Here is a 21,020-nt window from a genome sequence, read left to right on the forward strand (position 1 = left end):
AGAATTATCATTTTCACTTTGTGCAGTCTGCTGAGTGAATTTAATAAATAAAGAATTCTTCATCTTAATGACAAAATTCTATATAAATATAAAGTACATTTTAAAATGTATCTGTATGTTTTGCCTCTCTATTTGTTATTGTGTTATTTTAATCAAGTAATGATTTGTCAAAGTAATTTAATACATTTAGCATGAAATAAAACATTGCAGGAGTGAAGGAAGCAGTAAACTCCCATCTTGTACGTCTTCCCCACAGTGGATTATGGGCAATTAACCGTCATCGAGTGTACATCAAATGTACACTCGAAATTAGAGTGCATTGTGGGTAAGAATGAGTGAACAATATTAGGGAACGAGTGGCTCACTCAGAATTCAGACACTCCTACGAAATGGCGGACACTCGAAATAGTGCACTATATAGTGGATGGGGGCAGTTTCAGACACAGCGAGTGTTCTACGACCGGGGTTGGTGCCCTACGCAGGACGCGTGCTCTGTATTTAGAGAGCGGCGGTACTGCTGTACTGAATTAATGATCTAAATTCTTTTGATACCGAAATTTGTAACCCCCCCAAAAAAAACAAACAAAAAAAAAACACAGGACTTAATGACTACAGACCCATCGTCCTGATGTCTGTGGTCATGAAATAATTTGAGAGACTGGTGTTGGCCCACCTGAAGGACATCACTGGACCCTTTCTAGATCCCCTTCAATTTGCTAATCGAGCAAACAGGTCTGTGGAGGATGCAGTCAACATGGGATTGCATCATATCCTGCAACATCTGGACAGACCAGGGACATATGCAAGGATCCATTTTGTGGACTTCAGTTCAGCTTTCAACACCATCATCCCAGCTATTCTCCAGACTAAATTACACCAACTCTCTGTTCCCACCTCTATCTGTCAGTGGATCACCAGCTTTCTGACCGACAAGCAGCAGCTAGAGAGACTGGGGAAATTCACTTCCAGCACCTGTACAATCAGCACAGGTGCCCCCCAGGGATGTGTGCTCTCCCCACTACTCTTCTCCCTGTACACAAACGACTGCACCGCAAAGGACCCCTCTGTCAAGCTCCTGAAGTTTGCAGACGACACTACTGTCATCTGCCTCATCCAAGATGATGATGAGTCTGTATACAGCAGGGAGGTTGAACGGCTGGCTCACTGGTGTATTCAAAGCAACCTGGAGCTGAACACGCTCAAAACGGTGGAGATGATTGTGGACTTTAGGAGGAACACCCCAACACTGACCCCCCTCACCATTCTAAACAGCACTGTGGCAGCAGTGGAGTCATTCAGGTTCCTGGGCACTACCATCTCACAGGACCTGAAGTGAAAGACCCACATTGACTCTGTGAAAAAGGCCCAGCAGAGGTTGTACTTCCTTCACCAGTTGAGGAAGTTCAACCTGCCACAGGCGCTGCTGATACAGTTCTACTCAGCAGTCACTGAGTCTGTCCTCTGCACTTCAGTAACTGTCTGGTTTGGTGCAGCCATGAAATCGAATATCAGAAGACTACAAAGGACAGTTCGGACTGCTGAAAGGGTTATTGACTGCCCCCTGCCCTCCCTTCAAAGGTGCAGCATGTAAGATTCAGAAACACTTGTTATTAATGACACCTGTGGCCATTAAGTGAACTGCATCCAGCTACCTGTTGCTCGTATTCGCGCTCATGCACACACTCCATAGGGATGCGAGTGAGCGACCACTGGCCAAAACAATGACGTAACGTACAAAGAGACTGAACGTGATCCACCGGCATCATGCTGACAGATGAGGTAGCATAATTAAAATTACAGTTATGATTGTTTTACTACAAACTTTGAGACTAAACTAAAACTACTTATCAGCTAACATAGGAAACTGATACACAAATACAGCTGCATTCTACCGAACTATACCAGACAGTTTACTGTTGCACTGCACTGTTATGTTGCACTATTGTATGTTTTGTATATCATATGTTGTACTACGATCAAGACCTCGCAAGAACAAGTGCCACATAGTGTGACTGTTCCAATCGCTGGAAGTGGCCAGGGTGTAAAACTCTATTGCATAATCGGCTACTGATTGATTACCCTGGGACAGTCCTGCTTAAATTCTCTTCCTAGCTTCCCGACCTTGAGCTGCCCATTCAAACACTCTGTGAAGTTCCAAGGAGAAAGCTACATATGAAGAGCAGCATGGATGCCGGTTATCCCACATAGCTGTTATGCATTCTCCAGCCCTCCCAGAGAGTAGTGTGATGAGACACGCAATCTTCATCGTGTCTGAAGAATACATGGAGGGCTGCAAGTAGAAGAACAGCGAACATCGTGAGAGGAAAGCTCTAACAGACCCCTCATCTTAGAATGACGCTAGGGAAAGGCGTGCACCTCTGGTCGCCATGGGGTGTTTGAAGCTACCAGAGGAGAAGGGATGTGTCCTGCGTGGGACTGGGATTGGAAGGAGGGCGGAGCTGCTGGACCATCGCGGTAAGTTCCGCAAGCAGCGGAGCCATCACTTCCTAAGGCACAGTTAGAGGCAGAAATTGGATCTAGGTGTCATTCAAGCACAGCTCCTTGTTGGGAGAGAGATGAGCAAAGAGTCGTCTTCTCCACTGGATCCATGGTGGCCAATTTATTCTGTGACGGAGGGGATGGGGGGGAGACAAAGGACCCAAAAGCAGAGATGACAGTTCAATTGGATTTATTAACAAAATAATTGTGGTAGTGTTGTGGTAGTCTGGAGCAATCCGAAGAGAGTCCATTGAAGCTGGTGTGGTGCGAAGCAAAGCCCAGACGATTCTCCCGAGACATGGGCAGATACTGAGGAATCCTCCTCCGCATGAACTGGGCACAGAACTGGTGAGAGCGACAGCAAGCAGGCAGGTAACCACACCTCTGCAGACAGGCAATCAACAGATACACAAGCACACTCCAACTACACAAGAGAGAACAATTAACATTACAGTGAACAATAAACTGGCAAAGAAAGAGGGGAAACACAAGGAATAAGTAGGGAGTGCAATCAGAGTGAAGCAAGTGGAAACGGGCAAGTAATTCATTGCTGTGATCAATGTCTCTCTGGGATCAATCAGTGTTCCCATGGAAATGCTGATTAGGCTTGCAGGCTCCACCTGTGAGACACAAGGGAGAGAAAAACAAACAACAGTATGAGCCGGCACACATGCCGGAACCGTGACAAAAAACGGCAAAGAGAGAAAAACAACATGCACTAAAAACACACATCAAAATAACTATACATCTCACAAATTATGTAAAACACATTGAACACCTACGGAACTGAGCACTCAAACTGTGAGTTCTTGTGTTTAATGGAGGTTTGCAAAACAACTTCTGGTGATTTCCTGCCAACTACTGGACTGGAGTGTGGATGAGTTAGGAAACCGTGTATCTCATTCCATATCCATTTCGAATAAAAAAAGAAAAAAAGGAAAAACAACTTGTCTTTTTATTTAGCAATTATTTTCCCTGGTAAATTATTCACTAAAACAGTTTTTGATTAAAATTCGATTTTCCAATTATCTGTAACTAATCTGTAGGCTGTTATTTCCCGATATGTCCGCGGAAGTTAGCATTAAGGCTAACGAGGATTGACACTTTTAACCTACTTTATGTTCTACTGTTCCTGTGAGGAATAATTACCAGATTTTCTCCCTGATTTTAATCCCTTGTGAATTGGTTATGCCAGTAATTTTTCCAGTTCCTGCACCAATAAAGATTATAGCTTTGGCATTTTTACCTTCTATCAAATGCCTGGTAAAAATAACCCCTGGTTATAATCCTTTGCAAATTGACATGCTGGTAAAAAGCCAATAAATCTGCAATGTCCAACCTGTGAACCCTTTAACTTTTGTTGTTTCTCAAGTTATTCAATTTGTGAAGTGGATGTTGGTCAAGAGAAGACACCAGAAATTGTAAAACACGCTTCACTTCAGATGAACTGCAGATAACTCTGGATGTTGCGTTTGGACTGATGCATGATTTTCTTAAGCACTTTATGCTGTCGAGTGTTTATTAAGCCATGAAAATATTAGAATATTTTTTTTTCCGTTTAAGAAAATGAGAAAAGTGGTTAGATAAGCAAGTAATATTGTGATATTACCCTCACATTTCAGAACAGGACAAATATAATGTGAACGGATTGTCCATAGCCTATGTTTTATTCAAGAGTGTAATATAGGATTTTGGGCTTGCTAATATAACAAGTTCTGTTGTATTTTGCCAGATATTTCAATCATTTTCTTCTAATCCCAGATACAGTATATGATCATGTTTAATATTTCCTGCATAATTAATCAGCACTGCCATACATTTTCTGATAGGTCAGTTACATGGTGACAGTTTTTTAGATTTTCGTTTTTCTTCTCTTAAGTTTTGGTTTTCACAAGGGAGAATGCAAAAAATAAATAAAAAAAATAGAAAAGGGCTAGAAGACTACTTTTTAAAAAATTAACCAATTTGTGTTTTTATTTTTTACTTTTGCAGAAAAATACAAAAATAAAACACCTGTTTTTTTGTTATCCATTTTTTTATATTTCAAAATGGAAATTAAATTAATGGAAGATACACAAATTGGTTTGGGAAACCTTTTGGGTTTTATATATATAGATAATCAAATCGCTTATTACAACAACAACAACAACAATAATAAAACCTGTCATAAGAATGTATTTTACGTGCACATGCTAATGTTAGACAATGGAAATCAATCTCTAGACAAATCCTTAGAAAATGAATGAAGGCTTTAAGATTCGTTTTTGTTTTTCCAGGCACGTTTTCTTTACGGAAGTAGAATGTTTGTTTTTGGTTGTACACGATGGTTCCCATAACATTCCCTTCACTTCTTAATATCCAGAACCTTTCTGCAACCTCAATAAACAGCTATCGATATATTAATTAGGCTATTTATTATAATGAAATCATATTATTATATAATCATTAAAATCAGCCACAACACATTTTGGAAGACATAATCATTTCTGCAAACCTGCTGTATGTCTAACAATTAAAACCGAGTCTTGTTTTTCAGTTTCCTAAAACATTGTACCTCAGCACTGCAGAGCAGATATTGAAGAAAATTACTCCAAAACAACCAATGACTTTAACACAATCAAATGTTTATAAAACCAGTAATGTATTGACAACCATTAAAAAATCGAATAAATATTCAATTAATCTTATAGGCTACCATTTCTTACCGTATAGTTTAGCGGAGACATCTCTGATTCTCTTCATTTGTAATCAATAAACAAAAAAACTTATTGGTTAAACTTACACATTGTGTTCTTTTAAATTAACCTATATGAGTCAAATCAAATCAGTAACATTTATAGTTAATCTCACATTTAGAATTAATTATTTATTGAGGAAAGTGATAAAAGAATGTCAGTCAGTGAGTTGGTTCCGGAATTACCGTTAATTCTGGCTGAATCAAGCACTTGCAGAGCAAATGCACATTCATATATAGCTATCAGACACAGCGACTAAGGTAAGAAGATTAGAAGACAGGATATAAGATAGGAAGGTAGTATATGATTTTTGAATGTTTTTCTCATTTGTTTATTAATACATTCAAATTACATTTACTGTAATCTTTTTTATACATTTAATTAAACTCTATACTGCACCAAGGGCGTAGCAAGGAAATTACTTTTGGGCGGGCTTCAACAAAAATAGATGTTCCAAGTTTTTGCCCAACTATTTTTTTTTTATTCAATTTTCCTTAACAACAGAGAAGCAGCACATTAAAACCGTTCTTCCACACTTTCAGAAATTAGAATTTATGCATTTTTTCAATAGGGGCGGGGAACGTCAAATTTACCACCTCAATTTCCAAAAAAGCTTGGAGGGAGTTAGTCTCTGTGGCCTTGGCGAAAGTAGAGGGCGGAGCTCGGGCCAGAAGTGATGCTCAAACCTAATCAGTTCACCCCGGTCCCATATGGAGACCACCTCTCACCGTCGCAGCTCACAGAGGTAGCCAAGTTGCAAGCGGAATTTGCGGACGTGTTCTCGCCTCTCCCCCGTCGCACAAACCTCATAGAGCACCACATCGAGACCATCCCAGGGGTGGTGGTTGGTAGCTGCCCCTATCGCCTTCCTGAACACAAAAAAAAGGTTGTTCAGGAAGAATTAGGGGCAATGCTCAAGATGTCCCTAATAGAAGAGTCACACACCGATTGGGCCAGCCCCGTAGTTCTGGTACCTAAGAGCGATGGGATGGTCCGATTCTGTGTGGACTATCGAAAAGTGAAGGAGGTGTCTAAATTTGACGCGTACCCAATGCACCGGATTGACAAATTGCTCGATCGGTTGGGCACAGCTCAATTTTATTCGACACTGGATTTAAGAAAGGGTTATTGGCAGATCCCCTTAACTCCATTCTGCAGAGAAAAAACTGCGTTTTCCACACCGTTCGGTTTTCAACAATTTGTGACCGTTCCGTTCGGTTTGTTCAGGGCCCCCGCCACATTCCAGCATCTCTTGGACAAAATTCTCAGGCCACATATGGCATATGCTGCTGCTTATCTAGATGATATCATAATTTATAGTAATGATTGGTGGGGGCACATGCAACATCTGAGCGCCGTTCTGAGATTGCTGCGGTGGGTGAGGCTCACGGCCAACCTGAAGTAGTGCGCAATTGGGCAGGTGGAAGTTCAGTATGTAGGGTTACATTTTTACAATGGCCTGCCCAGCGCCCAAGCCAAAAGGAGGCGAGACAGTTTCTGGGGCTGGCTGGCTATTACCGAAGGTTTGTGTAGTTTCTCTGACGTCACCAGCCCACTGACTGATCTCACTTGAAAGGGAGCTCCCGATTAGGTCCATTGGATGGAGTCATGCCAACAGGCTTTTCTAAAAGTGTTTGGTGATCAAGTGGGCTGTCCTCACCCTCCACTACTACCTGCTGGGGCGGGCCTTCACCCTCTGTTCAGATCACACCCCACTCCAGTGGCTTCACCGCATTAAGGATACCAATGCATGGATCACCCATTAAAATTTGAGGTGATCCACAGACCGGGGGTGCAGATGGCTGTGGCTGACTTTCTCTCCAGAATTGGGGGGGGGGGGGGGGAGTTGGCAGCCCAGATGTAGCCCCGGCCTGAATCGGGCGGTGGTGGTATGTTGTGATGGGGGCGTGGTCATGTGTCTGTCTGTTTGTGGGAGAGAGGGAGTGGTGTGCCTCATCAAGCTGGTTGACATGATTTCTAACAGCTGTTTCTTGTTACAGTGATAGTGGGGAGAGACCTCAAAAGCAGCCAAAACACACCAGAGAGCAGAAAGAGAATGACACAAGAGTGCAGCGACTGGCGTTCCTTATTATGTGTTTTATTGTTATTGTGAAGCTGAAGATTTTGAGAAGTTTGTTAACAGAGTTTTGTTACATTGAACTGACTGAAATAAGAAAGCCCTGAGAAGGCTGCACTCAAATAGACTGAAGGCAGAAAATGAAAGCCTACCTGAAGCGTGCCACTGCTTCCCGTCTCCTCCTTCCATACCCGAACCTTTAACTCAGTGGTTCTCAACCGGTTTTGCTTCGGGACCCAGATTTTACATCTGAAGTCAAGTGGCGACCCACTACAGTAAAAACGTAACCTGTATTTAATGTATCCTGGGTCGCATTTCCTTTTATCTTGCATAGATTTGATCATGGTTTTCAAGCATAAGTGCATTCATCAAGTGCCATTATTTTTGTTGTTGATGTAAACAACAAAAGCTACAGGAATTTATCTCTCCCCCCTTTTAAAAATTGAAGAGCATATTTATTTATAGGCAATGAACCCATTATTATCCCGTTTGTTTCCTAATTTCAAACAACATTCAAACAGAACATACATATTACACAGGAGGAAAGGCTCCTCATCACCATGGTTAGGTCAACGTAGCTAGTCTTAAATAACAGTAATAATAATAAACTATAGTATTGATTAAAAAAAATGAGGTCTAATAGATTCTACCTATACATTATTTCATATGAAACTATAAAAAAAATTCAAAATAGAAGAGTTACTTAAAATCGTAAAATCGTGAAACTTAGTAAAGGTGATGTGTAATGTTTTTTTTTTTTTTTTTTTTTGGCGCATAAAACAGTGTAGCTCTTTTCCTCAGTGCTGTTTGGCATGTCAGGGCTGCCTGTTTGATGGGTTTGACTTGACTTCCTCCATAATGCTTTAAACTAGAAAAGTCTCACTAGAATTGAAATGGGTCACATCAGTTTTTAGGTCTGCGCGCCACAATATTGAGGGAAGCCCGGTTGTTGCGCATGCACATCAGAGAGCAGAGCAGATCATTAGCACGAGCTGGTACCGTTACACTCGCGCGAAAGCTTTAATCGCACCGCAGATGAGAAGCCTTTAACTGAATGCGAGATTATCATTAAATCTCTTCATTAAACATTATATTATGATTAAATAATCTCTATCACTTGGGCAGCCGATAAATCTTCAATGGGAGAACCATGGCATTGTTCTTTCCCTGCTGTCCACGACCCAGTCCGAATAGACCTGCGACCCACTTTTGATTCATGACCCACCAGTTGAACCCACCACTTGTATTGAACTTTGAATATTCATTCAAAGAAATTGCCACTAGTCAGAACACAAAACTACGTAATCCAGAAAACACACTGTAAAAATGAGACGTGATCAGGGAACTTTATACGGCTTTACACCATGCATGTCACTGAAGATCTCATGGGGCGGGGGGGATCACTTCAACACATGGCCTCTGAAAAGGTTCACATTTAGTAGTTTCGTTTGGAACACAAGAACAACAATACAGAACAACATAACATGCTTTCATGACGTGAGTTGTACAACATAATACCGCCAATGCATTCATCTAGTCTAATGTTTAAAGGTGTTGCCATCTTGTTAGATACAACTAACCAATATGGATTCTCTCATGTGTTTTCAGGGACTTTGACCAAGTGAAGCTCTTTTCACAGTGTGAGCACTTGTAAGGTTTTTCTCCAGTATGAATTCTCTCATGTGTTTTCAGGTCTTGTGACCGACTGAAACTCTTTTCACAGTGTGAGCACTTGTAAGGTTTTTCTCCAGTATGGATTCTCTCGTGTGTTTTCAGGTCTTGTGACTGACTGAAACTCTTTTCACAGTGTGAGCACCTGTAAGGTTTCTCTCCAGTATGAATTCTCTGGTGTGTTTTTAGGTTTTGTAGCTGAGTGAAACTCTTTTCACAGTGTGGGCACTTGTAAGGTTTCTCTCCAGTATGAATTCTCTGGTGTGTTTTTAGGTTTTGTAGCTGAGTGAAGCTCTTTTCACAGTGTGAGCACTTGTAAGGTTTCTCTCCAGTATGGATTCTCTCATGTTCTTTTAGGCGTATTGACAGAGTGAAACTCTTTTCACAGTGTGAGCACTTGTAAGGTTTCTCTCCAGTATGAATTCTCACATGCTCCTTCAGGTTTTGTGACCGACTGAAACTCTTTTCACAGTGTGAGCACTTGTAAGGTTTCTCTCCAGTATGGATTCTCTTATGTTCTTTTAGGCTTATTGACCGAGTGAAACTTTTTTCACAGTGTGAGCACTTGTAAGGTTTCTCTCCAGTATGGATTCTCTCATGTTTTTTCAGGTCTTGTGACTGAGTGAAACTCTTTCCACAGTGTGAGCACTTGTAAGGTTTCTCTCCAGTATGAATTCTTTGGTGCTGTTTCAATATGCCAGCTGTAATAAATGTCTTCCCACATTCAAAGCACATATGAGCACTCACACTGGTATGAATTTTCTGGTGCTCTTTCAAATAGAACAGGCCTGCAAAACTCTTTCCACAAAAAGAACACTTAGGCTTCTCATTTGTGTGTGTTTCCAGATGTTGTTTTAGGACTGAATTCAAAACAAATGTTTTTCCACACTTAACACATTCAAATGCTCTTTCTCCAAAGTGAATGTGGAGATGTTTATTTAGATAGGATGCATCTGTGAAACATTTTCCACACTGTTGGCATGTGTAAGGTTTCTCTCCTGTGTGAATTCTCATGTGTATATTAAGACAGGTTTTATATCTGAAACTCTTTCCACATTGAGAGCAGGTAAAACATTTTTTGGGTGTTTTTCTTTTAGGCTTTTTCAGTGAGAAATTCTTCTTAGTCTTTGAACAACTCAAAGATTCTTCAACATTTATTAAATCATGAAGTTTCTCCTCCACTTCATTCAGCTCTTTACTTTCCTCTTTCACTTCCATCAGCTCTGAAATGAACACAGTAAATTGACAAAAATCAATTCAAGAGGGACAAATGTGAAACATCAAATAGAAACCTAATTTAATAGCAGAACAAAAACATCCAATAATAATGTGTGATATTTTTGTCTGTGCACAAGGTATATATGGTATCCATCAAGGCTGCATGATGGATTGAAATAAGTTTGAAATCATCTTTTTCGGTTTAGTAATCATGCAAGGACAAAAGGCTGCGTTTTAAAATACAGTCTGCATTGAACGCTTCAGTTAGTGCTGAATGAGCGAGCGGCACCCTCTACACACTGAGCAGGACAGAAATAATAATTTTTTTTAAATCGCCTAATTTGACAGAATGATCCCTTTCCAAATGTTGGCTTTAAATGCAATAAGATTAAAACATCACAAATCAAAGCAATACAAAGCAATCTATCTGAACCATTATGGAAAAGAAAAAAATCCTTTTGATTCTTCAAAGTTTTTAAACTGGGGTCGAGAGCATGTCAGGGGAGGAGAGAAGGATGATGTAATGAAGTAAAATCGAAAGATAAATAACTATAACTATTAAATACAAATTTAATGTAAAGATAAATTAAAATTAATAGCTTAAAGGACAAAGTATACTTCGGGTGACCACGTTGTGGATCACTCCGCCCACAGTATGAAAGATGCAAATTGTGTAATCAGTAGGGATGGGAATCGTTAGGAATTTAACAATTCCAGTTCTGATTCCTCTTAAGGATTCCAGTAACGATTCCAGTAGTTAATTTAGTACTTTTGAGGAAGAATTATTTGAAAATGAGAAATGCAATTCTTATTGGATTTACTGTCTTCTGCAGTCTGTTGCCAAACGATAAGATCATTTAAGATTTCTACAGAGCAGATATAACAAATCAGAAATAAATGTAATACAATTCTTGTAAAAGGTGTGTTTGCTGACTTTTTAGAGACATACCTCCAATCCAATAATTATTCCTAACTAGGCTATATCTGGAGTGTATCTAAACAAACAAGAAATGTGATGGCATATTTCATTCATTCATTTTTTTAGAAAAATATGTAAATTGCTTGTATTACAAAAAACTGTAAATCTTTAATTAAATATTGTCATATGAACAACCAGTCAGTAAATGCACTGCTTGATTAAAGTCTCACAGGTCTAAAGTCACATGACATAACAGTAACGGTTCCAGAGACAGTTTAGACTGTGTTCTGTTGTCAAATGAGAACTTCAAGCTTGTAAGACTTCAACAGTTCTTATTTGATTTCGAGTTGGACATTCATAACTTGCACATCAGAGTAAGATTAATACTATACTGGACTAGACCGGAAGCGCTGTATGTTTCACACTGCAGATTCAAAAGAACCGGCTCATCTAAATCGTTCTTTGGGAATTGGACCATACCGGAAGTGCTGTCTTTTTCGCTCTGTTGATTCAACAGAGCCGGCTAATAAGAGTCATTTGTGTGTTTTATGCTTTGACCCAGTAAAGGGCAGCGCTGCTGTCGAAATGCGGTGCTGGAAACACTTTTAGTGTATTTTAGAACAGTGTTCCAGCGGCACTGCTGAAAAATTCACGCAAGGGAACCATTAACAGAACCGAAATTCAAGAAGCTCATCCAATTCCGTTATTTTGTAAAGAAAATAAGGTTCCCAAACCTAGTAATCAGCACAACCTATGCGGCTTGACCGCGCACCACCTAGATTTGCTTGACCCGCGCACGCAGTCCTCGGCTGTGCATGTCGCTTAAGCATGTGCCTGCTATTGACTGTACTAAAAGAGTATCACAAAGAAGTTGTAATGGGCATGCATCAAACGTATTCGTATTCACTCACAGTCAGAACAGTATACTCAAAAAGGCAACGTGGTCGACCAGGCACAAGCCGATCCGGTACTCACAAAAACAAAGTATACCTGGGCCTTAAAAGACCACAGTCCTCTAGCTCTATGGGGTTATAATATAATTAAATGTCGAGAGCACATGTATGTCATGCGAGAGTGCATCCATGTACCAGCTGAGCGAGCGCGAATCCCTCTGCTCGCACAAGGACACGCACTAATACATGCGCTGCGCTCTTATGATATCTGCCTGCTCTCGCTTAAAGAGTGCATGTGCAAGCTCAAAAACGGGTGTTGTGCACTTGCAAATCTATTTTAAAGCCATATAGCTCTGCCTCTGTTCATTCGTACAAATATTCTGCATCTGTAGATGTGGTAAGTTGGCATGAAAAAGTATGTGAACCCTTTGAAATTAACTGCATTTATGTATACATTTATAAAAAGCATTGAGCTTTAGCTGGCGCACAGCCACCCTGATATTATCCATTAGGATATCTTGATAAACTTGGGAATTAATTTTTCCCTCGATGATGGCAGGCGATCCAGGCACAAAAGCAGCAATGCAGCACCAAATCATAATGCTCCCTCCAGCGCACTTCACTGCTGGGATGATGTTTTCATGTTGGTATGTAGTGGCTTTTTTACGCAATCTGTTTTGCTGCATTTTCTTACCAAACAATTCAACCGTAGCTTCATCAGTCCACAAAACATTTTTCCAGTAGCGTTGTGGAGTGTCAAGGTGGTCTTTGGCAAACTTCAGGCGTGCAACAATGTTTTTGTTGGAAAGCAGCGGCTTCCTTCGTGGTGTCTTGCCATGGACACCATGCCTATTTTAATGTTTTCCGTATAGTAGACTCATGAACAGAGATGTTAACCAGTTCCAATGGTTCCCTCAAGTCTTTAGCTGTCACTCAAGGGTTCTTTTTTACCTTATTGAGCATTCTACGATGTGCCCTTTGAGTAATCTTAACTGGACAGCCACTTCTAGAGAGAGTACCCACAGTACTAAATCATCTCCATTTATAGACAATTTGTCTAACGTGGACAGATGAATATCAAAGCTCTTCGAGATAACTTTGTATCATCCTTTTTATGCAAAGCAACAATTCTTTATTATAGGTCTTCTGAGATCTCTTTTTTGCGAGGCATGGTTCACGTCAGCAAATGCTTCTTGTGAATAGCAAACTCAAAATATTGAGTTCTTATTATAAGTCAATGTAGCTCTAACTTACCCCTCCAATCTCGTTTCATTAATTGGATGCCAGGTTTGCCAACGCCTGACTCTAATTAGCTTTTGTTGACGGCATTAGCTTAGGGGTTCACATACCTTTTCTAACCTACACTGTGAATGTTTGAATCATGTATTCATTATGTAATAGATCAATACAATAATTTGTGTGAAATTAGTTAAAACCGATTGTGTTTGTTCATTATTGTAAGATGAAGATCAAACCAGATTCTTAGAAAAATTTAAACATAAATGCAGAAAATAGATTCTGTTATGTTGTAATTACTTTGAATACATCTAAATATATATTGATGTCTGCACTTGCTCCTAATATGTTTGACCCCTTTTTTTTTTCATTTTTTTTTTTTTTACAAAACCTAAACTGATGTTTTTAGGCAATATTTCAATACTTATTAGTGCAGATTTTAACCTTGCGGTGATCATTTGTACAGATCTGGTGATGGTATGCTTACTACTTATAAGGCCACTGCATCTACATTTTTCAAAGCCTTTATGGCTGATTTGAATTAGGGATGTACACCTATAGTCGACATCTGGTTAACCAGTTGACGTGCCACTATTCAAATACCTAAATCACTATTAGGTTATTCTACACATGTAATAAATGTCTTCAACCCGATCCAAACTCAACAAGTTCTGACAAACCATTGGGTTTTCCGGCCGGGTTTGGGACAGATTTTCAAGTATAGGTCGAGTTAGGGGCTGTTCAATCATGCTCACCCATGTGTGTACTGTGCTGGTTTTCTATATACTGTTAACACGTTGTGACGAGGAGGAGGGTGTGGCCAGGCCGTAAGCATGGACGCCTGGCGCTGAGATACCCCAATCAGCCGGGAAGGGGATAAGGAGGAGCCGCAGAAGCCAGTTGGAGAGAGAGAGATGCACGCAGAGCTGTGTGCGTGTGCGTCAATGTTTGGTTGTGTTGGAAAGCAGTTTTTTTGTTGTGTCTGATGAAAAGTCTTCATGATTTTTCAACCGGTTCCCACCCAGGACTTTGGAGGAGGACCACGCTACCCTGGGGACCTCGCTGCTGGCTCAAGAATGCGATGCTGAGGATACACGATCTGGTGGTACTGGAGCGGTTTGTCAGCAGGCTACTGATGTGGTCCGTCAGGAGGCGGAGGAGCCCGCTGCCATCCGCCAGGGGGCGGTGGCCATTCCCGCTGCAGACTGCCAGGAGGCAGCGGCCAAGGGATGGCTGAGCGAGTCCAGTGTCATCGCCCAACGTCGCTGACGGAGATGTTCCAGCTGGTTGAGGACCGGGTGGGCGGCATGGTTGTGAATCTGAGTTTTTTTTTCTTTCCCTTCTCTCTTTTTCTTTTCTCTCTCTCTCTGGCTCTCCGGCTCCTCCTCATTCCCCTCCCGGCTGATTGGGGTATCTCAGCGCCAGGCGTCCATCCTTACGGCCCGAACACGCCCTCCTCCTTGACACATATGCGCTGGACGGACATCTTTAACTGTTGCGCTGAAACAAACTGTATTTTCTTTCAGCGTCTCCTGCAGGATCACCACATTTTTAGGGAAATGTATAAAAGGAAAGTTAAAAAGAACGTACATTTTCATCAACGCATCTCCAAACACATGCACTGTGTTTCTTTCGTTGTGCTGCATTCTGAAGAATTTCAGGTTGCATAGAGGACTGCACCATTAATCATGATTCCAGGCTGTCCAGGTAAGAGTGTTTTTTTCTCTTTTACTCTGGTGTGCTTATTTACGTACAGCAATTAGACAAATTCAATGCCATTTGATTTTAAAATAATTTAAAAAATCAAAGCACCCCGAAGAGGGTATTTAACCGCAGCAGTGCAACTCCACGCACATGACAACACTTGCATTTGCTGCCTCACAGAAATGTGAACCTGCCAGGGCAGAGCGCAAATACAGGCAGTGACAGTTTGAGTGTTTTTGTCTGACTTAAAGTGAGATTTTATCTTTTGAGCATCTATGTATTGTGCTCTTTAGGCTCATAGCTCACTGTGCACTTTATTTGCCTCTATTTTAAGTAAATTCCATTGCAATGAATGTTCTTTATTCCTGTGTCCCGACAAAAAAACAATTAACCGTTCGTAAAACCTCACAGTTAACCAAATGTTAAAAACAGTAACCGTGCACATCCATAATTTAAATGTTGTAGACAGTTGATTTATTAGGAATCTTATTGTAAGGGAGTACACTTATTTTTCAGGACATCATAAATGTTTTCCAGAACTGATTATTTTCTTATCTCATCTGTTTTACTGAACTTCATTATGGACCATGGTCCTGTCCAAACATCCTGTTTTAAGCATTGGTGCTTTAACATTTCTTCTTCAAGATCAAGAGTTTTTGGAACATTTTAGTAATTTTACTGATTTTAATAATACTCCAGATGTTAATCCCCATACTCTTTGGGAGGTTACAAAATGTGCAATTAGAGGTAGTTGTATATATATCTTATTCCACTAAAGTTGCTAAAGCACGAAAGGAGAAAATTGATTAATTAAAAAAAATATTCAAAATGTAGAAGTGTTACGGAAACAATATTTTGATGCAGGTAAGGCTACTGTTTTAAACTATTTGAAGGCACAATTCAAAGAGGCATCCAGTGTTGCAGCTGAGTTTTTGTTACTTAGAAACAGACAACTGTATTATCAACATTCTGAAAGATCAAGCAGTCTGTTTGCTCCAAGACTCAATCAGTCAGAGCGACTGCCATCCATAGATGCTGTCAGTGACTTCTCTGGTGTTCTTATAAAAGTGTAAAACATTACAGAAAGAAACTTACCTTTAGGAAGAAAATCATCTTCATCACTCTGTTGTTGTTCCTCTGCTGTGGTTTCATCATCTTCATCACTCTGTTGTTCCTCTGCTGTGGTTTCATCATCTTCATCACTCTGTTGTTCCTCTATTGTGGTTTCATCATCATCATCATCACTCTGTTGTTCCTCTGCTGTGGTTTCTCCTCTCATCTTCATCAGGTTCCTGCAGTCCAGCAGCTTCACTGAACACATCTTCACTGGTATCTGCAGCATCTGCTGTTCTCCAGCGTTACAGACAGAAGCCAGAGACTTTATGGAGGTTTGATCATCATCTTCATCTCTCTGTTGTTCCTCTGCTGTGTTTTCTTCTTTTATCTCCTCCTGTTTCACTTCAATCTTCACTGGTGTCTGCAGCATCTGCTGTTCTCCAGTGTTACAGACAGAAGTCAGAGACACTGTGGAGGATTGATCACCCTGATTACCATCAGTAGAACAGAGTAAAGTGAGCTGTGAGTCCTGTGTGTCTCTGGATCTCTGTTCAGAGAGTTTGTCCAGCAGTCGCTGTGGTGTGGACTGATCTCTGACGCTCCACACTGAATCCTGACATTCTGTGGAGATCCCATCAGTCACACACACTGAAGATTGACAGGAAACCTTTTGCAGCTCCTGACAAACACAACACAATCACATCTGTACCGTTCATCATATCACATCATTTGAAAGCTTACAATCTCAACTTTAAGGATGAAATGAATGTTTAACCTGTAACCTGTCCTCTCTCTCCATCAGCTTTGTCTTCAGTGACGTCACCTCTTTCTTCAGCTGAGAGATTTCTGTGATGAAATCATCAATATCCAGCATGGACAGATCAGTTCCTACTGATTTACAGCAGATCACATCCACCTTTTCTCTCATGATGAACATCTGAACACAAAATCATCATCATTATAATGGACTGACATTCATCAAACTTAAAAATATTATTATATGATCATATACAAGAACAGCTCTGTTAAACGAAATAACTGTTTCTAAGATGTATGAATATAAATGTGTGCTTTGAGTTTGGTTTCATGTTCTTGATAGCAGGAATATCGTCTGATATTAGCCTATAACAGACATTATTCGCCATATAAGCACCTTCACTGAACTCTCATGATGTAAAACACATTGAACACGTACCGAACTGAACACTCAATCTTTGAGTTTTCTTCTTCTGAGGTTCACGAGCGACTCCGTGATTGCGACACCGCCACCAACTGGACAAGTGTAAAAAAACTAAATACTATTTATTAATTCACGATCTGTTCAAAGTATTAAATTCTATACTCTGAGATAATTTTATAATGTAAACATTTTATAATTCTTTGTCCTGGAGCATTTTAAGAAGATTTTGCATTCAGGTTCACTATCTATAAAGCTCGGTTTACATGGAGCAACCTTCAATAAAATGAATTACATCAGTATCTCATAACCAGAAATTCATCAAAACGACTTTGTGTTAATCATCATCAGCATGACTCTGTCCATAGAGTTTCAGTATCATTTATCCTGGAATATTCTGATGAACAATTGATCATGTTTTATTGTGATTTGTGTTGACAGTATTGAGGAGGATGCAGCAGTATGCAGGTACAGTGTGTGATCTTCACTGTTCTCTTATTCACACTTACAATACTTTACATTTATATACTGACAGCTGACTTACTGCACTACAGTTTCATTATATTCTGTATTTATTATAACATATATCAACATGTTTTTATTCCGAAGTGACTGATATTCTCTGATCTCTCTCAGTGGATGTGACTCTGGATCCTGATACAGCTCATCCTGATCTCATCCTGTCTGATGATGGAAAACAAGTGAGACATGTGGAGACATTAAACAAAACCTCCCAGATACACCAGAGAGATTTGAAGTGATTCAAATAACCGGCATATCAACACAACTCCTTTGACTACACCTACACTCACGCACCTCCGGGGCATCTCACTCAACCTGGTGCTTTTCTGTGCAATCAGTAATGAATTAATTGCCTTGTATTAGGCCAAGTATCAGCAACAACTACCAAAGTACTTCACTTAACACCTGTTTGTCACTATACACTGCACAAATATTCTTAATCCATGGGATCATTGCATGCAATGCCTAAAGTTTGATTTTGAGGTAATTAATTTTATCTAATATTTAATATTTTGTTTTCTTCTTTGTCTTTTTTTGTACACTCTTCAGAAAAATGTTTCTAAATAGTACCAAATAAGGGTTCTTTGGCTTGTAACAATAGCAGAAAACGTTTTGGTGCAAAATAGAAGTTTCCATACAGAACCTTACCTCTATACTCCTGCTCCTTCAAACATTATAGCATCAATTACGGTTTTAGATTAAATATAAACAAACAAATAAATAAAAGCAAGGCTTGTGTGACATTTAGGTACTTTATTTTCTATTAAAATATTTTTTTAACAAATAATAACAATGCTTTACAGCAATCATTAGTTAATTACATTAATTAATGATTGTGATTATATAATTCAAAATGCATAAATCAATCACTTACATTTATAATTACATAAACAAATAAATATGCAAAAGAGAAAATAAACACAGCTGAAAGACTTTTTAACTATAAACCTACAGTATAAAAAAATTTATATTAAATTACAGTGTATAAATTCATGGCAAAAATAGATATAAAAAAAGAAAGAGAAGGAGTATTTAAAACTCACATAATCTGATATAGCTTTAACCTCCTGAGACCCCTGCGTTTTTAATTTCCCTTTTGGATTTGTAACTATTAGCACTTAATAAACAAGCAAAAAGATTATAATTTCTAGAGCAAATAGTTTTACTAAAAATTAATGTCCACATATGTGGACAGCAGGACTGAGCTGTGAAATTTTAAATAACCAGGGCTATAGAGTCAGATTTTTTTCATCAAATAGTTTGTTTCTAGGAATGTTGATTATGCATGTTTCTGAGATGTTATAGACATTACAGCTCATTTTCTATAAAGCTGAATAAATAATGCTTATTTAAAGTAATGGCCAGCATAATCAAATCACTGCCAACCATGTTAAAATTAAATGATACATTCTAAAATTCAGAATTTATGTACTGATTATCATTGTCCCATATCTGCCAAACATGTTGAGTGGTCCAAACATCATCTGCAGCCTGAATAACTAAACCTCCAGTGTGCTGTCTGTCTGCACTGGTCTCAGAACAGTTTGAAATGCACCTTATTTTCATCCTAACTCCACATAAACCTCTGAAAGCAACATTTTTCAGCTTTTGGATGAATACATTTCTTCTTAAGGTGAAAATGCACAGCAAATATATTGGAATGCATTTACTAATGTTAATGAATATAATCATATTGATTGTACAGTGATAAAATAAAATATAACATTTATATGAAAATTAAGCTAAATGACCCACAGATGTGTTACTGTGAAAAGTTATTCAAAATAATGAACATGTTTTTGGAATGTCTGTCAGAAAAATGCTCTTCAGCACTCATCCGAGTACTTCCTGTTTATCAGCACGCCAAAGCACGAAAAATGAAACTAGAGATGCTCCTCTTTACAACCAAATAAAATTTGAAGAGGTTTCTTACCAGAGGCACTTTTGTTGGCGCTGTGCCCATAGAAGCAGTTCACGGAAATTGACGCCATGGTGTTTGGTCACGTGACTTGGTGCGGCAGACGTTTAACACTTAAATGACTCCTTACAGTGTCCTGAACAGTATACAATGGGTTTAAACGTTGTGTGACCTTCGGGACATTTTTGTCTTTTTCATTTATTTATTTATTTATTTTTATCATTTTGGCTGTGTTAATGCCAATGGCATACATTTTGCCAAAGGTGTGTATTTGGGGGGGAATTTTGATATTTCAACCTCAGTTCCTATAATACATCTATAATATACTGTGTACACAAAAAACTTATGGACAAAAATGTCCCTATTGAAACCAATTAAAACTGCAATATTTGATCCCAGTGCCATTAAAGCATAAAATCCTGAATTATATGATATTATGCTTTCATTAAAATGTTTTATATTTTCTACTAAATGGCACAATTTTTCTCATGTTTAGCCTATGGAGCAATTATGTCTTCCAACATACATCCCAGTGGTCAAATATTGAATAACAACAGACACATATAAACAGACCGTCCAAAGAAAATACTCGATGACATAACAAAAAACATATAAAATGAACCAACATAAAAGAAAAAGAACAAGAATAAGAATAAGTGCCCCACTGCTTACCATAAGCCCCCAAACTGCCCAGCTGTCTATGTAACATCTCTTCAACTCAGCTGGTGCACCAGCTGACTTCCATCCCCTAAGAATTACCTGCCTGCGATCATCACGCTGGTAAGGACAAATTTTTTTATATGTTTGTTTATAATATTAATACCAGCCCCATCACCCAAAATACAAAATCTGGGGCAAAATAAAATCTGAGTGCACAAAATACCTCACAGATAAAATTCTGAACCCTCGACCAAAACTCTTGAACTTAGTACAGCACAAAAAAACATGGGCTATGTCCCATTCCTCCAACTGACATCACCAGCAAGTAGGTGTGTCTTTAAGGCCAAGCCTACACAATCTAGAGGGAGTCCAATTAAAAACTATGCAGAATCTTAAATTGAATGAGGTGCACCCTTGCATCCCTAGACATAGACTTGACATTTTTTTAAATCCTACACCATTCTCCATCTTCCAGTACTAAATTCAAGTCTCTCTCCCATAACTTCTTAAGAGATGTTAAAACCCCATCCCCTAGACTCTGAATTTGCCAGGAATTGTACACTGAAGCTTCATGACCTTTTCTAAAAGCAGCAAGTACCATCTCAAGAGTGTCTGCTGCTTTAGGAGGCTGTGTACTACACCCAAAGGTGGTACAGAGATGGCGCAGCTGTAAGTATCTAAAGAATTGAGATCTGGGAATCCCAAACCACTGTATTATATTTTCAAAGGATTTCA

At 39.3% G+C, this 21,020-nt stretch overlaps 2 protein-coding genes across 5 annotated transcripts in view; both read right to left on the bottom strand.

The window, feature by feature from the left end:
* Positions 1 to 21,020, bottom strand: part of LOC127420295 (zinc finger protein 501-like) — a 379,903-nt gene that overhangs the window by 245,346 nt on the left and 113,537 nt on the right. For 2 of the 4 annotated variants that reach the window (XM_051662478.1, XM_051662477.1), the window contains exon 2: positions 7,123 to 10,205. The exons of 1 other annotated variant lie outside the window; for it this stretch is intronic. In XM_051662478.1, coding sequence (XP_051518438.1) covers positions 8,887 to 10,200 — 1,314 coding nt within the window. In that variant the 5' untranslated portion in view covers positions 10,201 to 10,205 and the 3' untranslated portion in view covers positions 7,123 to 8,886. Of the gene's footprint in view, positions 1 to 7,122; positions 10,206 to 16,783; positions 16,946 to 17,203; positions 17,266 to 21,020 lie in introns of those variants that run through there. One more of the 4 variants, XM_051662470.1, reaches the window with a different exon arrangement.
* Positions 1 to 21,020, bottom strand: part of LOC127420314 (zinc finger protein OZF-like) — a 60,701-nt gene that overhangs the window by 18,056 nt on the left and 21,625 nt on the right. The window lies entirely within an intron of this gene.

The sequence above is a fragment of the Myxocyprinus asiaticus genome, chromosome 29, assembly GCF_019703515.2.
Source record: "Myxocyprinus asiaticus isolate MX2 ecotype Aquarium Trade chromosome 29, UBuf_Myxa_2, whole genome shotgun sequence".
Taxonomy (NCBI): domain Eukaryota; kingdom Metazoa; phylum Chordata; class Actinopteri; order Cypriniformes; family Catostomidae; genus Myxocyprinus; species Myxocyprinus asiaticus.